General features: G+C 43.4%; 1 protein-coding gene across 1 annotated transcript in view; it reads right to left on the bottom strand.

Annotated features, from left to right (window-relative positions):
• Window positions 1-2,723, bottom strand: part of LOC101863471 (cytochrome P450 2U1) — a gene marked incomplete in the record, with an annotated part of 14,293 nt that overhangs the window by 10,519 nt on the left and 1,051 nt on the right. The window contains 2 exon segments of the mRNA XM_005111291.3: window positions 158-312; window positions 1,644-1,842. Of these exon segments, the coding sequence (XP_005111348.2) occupies window positions 158-312; window positions 1,644-1,842 (354 nt within the window).

Here is a 2,723-nt window from a genome sequence, read left to right as displayed (position 1 = left end):
CTGTGTGTGTGTGTGTGTGTGTGTGTGTGTGTGTGTGTGTGTGTGTGTGTGTGTGTGTGTGTGTGTGTGCGAGCGGGCGTGTGAAACCCCACTAAATCTTGTTGTTATTGCTGTTGATGTGATTTCTTATACATAAGTATGACACGTGTCAACGTACCACTATGCACATCTGTTAGGACATGTCTGAGAGGTGCCAGAGGTCTGTCTGAGAACACGTCTGCCTTTTTGACCAGCGCCTCTTTCAGTACCTCATGGCCGTTCAGAAACACCATGTTAGTGCTGCCCATTCGAAGCATGAATATGTCACCCAACCTGTAACGCGTATGGCAATGAATATATTTGTATACAGTCGAACTTGCCTAAGAGGACCACTTATTATAGATGGTCATATTACATAACGTCATTACAGAACATAGAAAAATAAAATGAGGAAGTGGTAAATGGTTATTTGTACATAATATGGTTGTCTTGGACAGCTGGTTTGGATGTACTCAGAAAACCATAAATGTTAATATTCATCGCTACATTTAATATAAACAATCATTTGGAAACTTTATTTGCGTGAACATCAAGGAGCCGAAAATTTTATTAATGTCACGACCATGGGGCAAACCAAAAAGTAAATTTGTAGTGGTCCTTTTTGGAGTTCCCATCCAGTATTAATACGAGTAATAATAATAATGTAGGTCATAATTTCTATAGATCCCACTTCCGTGTGGACACAGCTCTAGGCGCTTTACATAAATGGATGTACGAACAATATTCTACACACACACACACACACACACACACACACACACACACACACACACACACACACACACACACACACACACACACACACACACGCTCACGCACACATTACACGAGTGCACACATGCACGCCACACACACGCTACTATAAAGAATATCCCGATCACACCCGTAAAATGAAGTGTTAAAGAGAACAAGACAGAGCCAAGTCACAGATGAGGTGGGAAGAAGGTGGTGGCGATGGATTGGACATATTCTCAGAAAGTCAGGCAGCTGCATAACAAGGAAAGAGACGGATTGGAACCCCTAGGGTAAAAGATCAAGGGGAAGACAACTTTCAACTTGGAGAGAGGTCACAGACATTGGTGTACAGAAAAGTGGGAATACATGGAATAACATCAAGAGGCTAGCCCAGGATAGGCAAAGGTGGAAAGTGTTTGTTCGTGGCCTATACCCTGGTCCGAGATGGGAAAGGCGATGATGATGCAACAAGTCCTGAAGATGGAGACAAACAAATGCCCTCCATATACATACATACATAATCATTTGAAAATTCCAAACCATGATTACACATACACACACACACGCACACACACACACACACACACACACACACACACACACACACACACACACACATACATACACACGCGCACCCGCGCGCACACACATACTCTTTCACAATAATTCTCACTTCCACACCCATCTGTACACATACACATATAATGTTATGCTTCCACTCACAATCAGACCCCCGTCACACGCTGTATATAAATGAACATTTATTAACAATATTAGTGTTTAAGCTGGATATAATCAGTATTCTGGTAGTAACCCGAAGATACTTCAATACCACATGCTTGAAGGTCATAAGAATACGTATAACTCACTCTTCTCTCCATTTCTGCAAAAGCTCTATGGGGTTTTTCTTCATCATGTACAGATGTCCAACAATGGGCAAAGCCAGGCCTGGAGATGGTGGAAGTTTTCTGTTGTCCCTCTCGGATGTCAGGAAGTAAATAAGTGTGACCACGCCCACTATCACCAGCAGCCAGGACGTGGCGCTCAGAGACAGGACCGTCTCCAACAACATGGCGAGGGGTTCTGGAGATAGAATTCCATCAGCCAGTCAGGCAACAAACAAATCAACGAACCAGCCAGTGAGTTATCCACCCAGCCACCCAGCCAAATCTTTCAGTCAATCAATAATTTCTACATTGATGCCGTCATCAACAGCTGGATTTATCTGAAAGAGTGAAACATTAAAATTTTGTCTACGTAAAAATAAATAGCATTTGTATAGCTCACGTCCCTGCAAAACAGCAAGCTCTATGCGCTTTACAATCTATACTATTACTCCAGCAGACCTGAGAGCATTCTGAAACAAACTCCACTTCCTGGGAAGCATACAGTTCAAGCTGCCATTTATGGGCGCTAAAACACTAACATACTGACAAGATCTTTCGCTGTCTATGGCCGGGTACTCACTCCCACCTGGGTGAAGAGAGGAAAATTCGTGTAAAGTGCCTTTCCCAAAGACACAACGTCGCGCCCACGCTTCTAACCCCCCGAACCTGCAACTTCACGATTACGAGTCAGGTAGCCAAGCCGACTGCTATAAGAAATGATAAATTCCACAAAGTGTATCAAATGAGAAAGACAGCGGGCAAGGGAAAAACAAACAAAAATATGTCAGATAAGGAAGACATTGTAAAATAAACACAATTTAATTAATGGGTCGCCACCACTCGGAGAACGAGCGACGCTTCTGTCGCAAATTCATGTTCACGTCCATTCACGTCCATTGTTAAAGAATGGGTAAACAGTGACCGGTCACCTCACTTTCGATTTGAGTTTGAGTTGCGGACGGGGCTTTTAGGTTATGACCAAGGTGGTTACAGTGTTTTGACGGACGACATGAGAGAGAATGTGTGTGTGTGTGCGTGCGTGTGTGTGTGTGTGTGTGTGTA

This window comes from Aplysia californica, unplaced genomic scaffold (assembly GCF_000002075.1).
Source record: "Aplysia californica isolate F4 #8 unplaced genomic scaffold, AplCal3.0 scaffold01037, whole genome shotgun sequence".
Classification (NCBI taxonomy): Eukaryota; Metazoa; Mollusca; class Gastropoda; order Aplysiida; family Aplysiidae; genus Aplysia; species Aplysia californica.
This window is presented reverse-complemented; position numbering and strand designations above follow the sequence as displayed.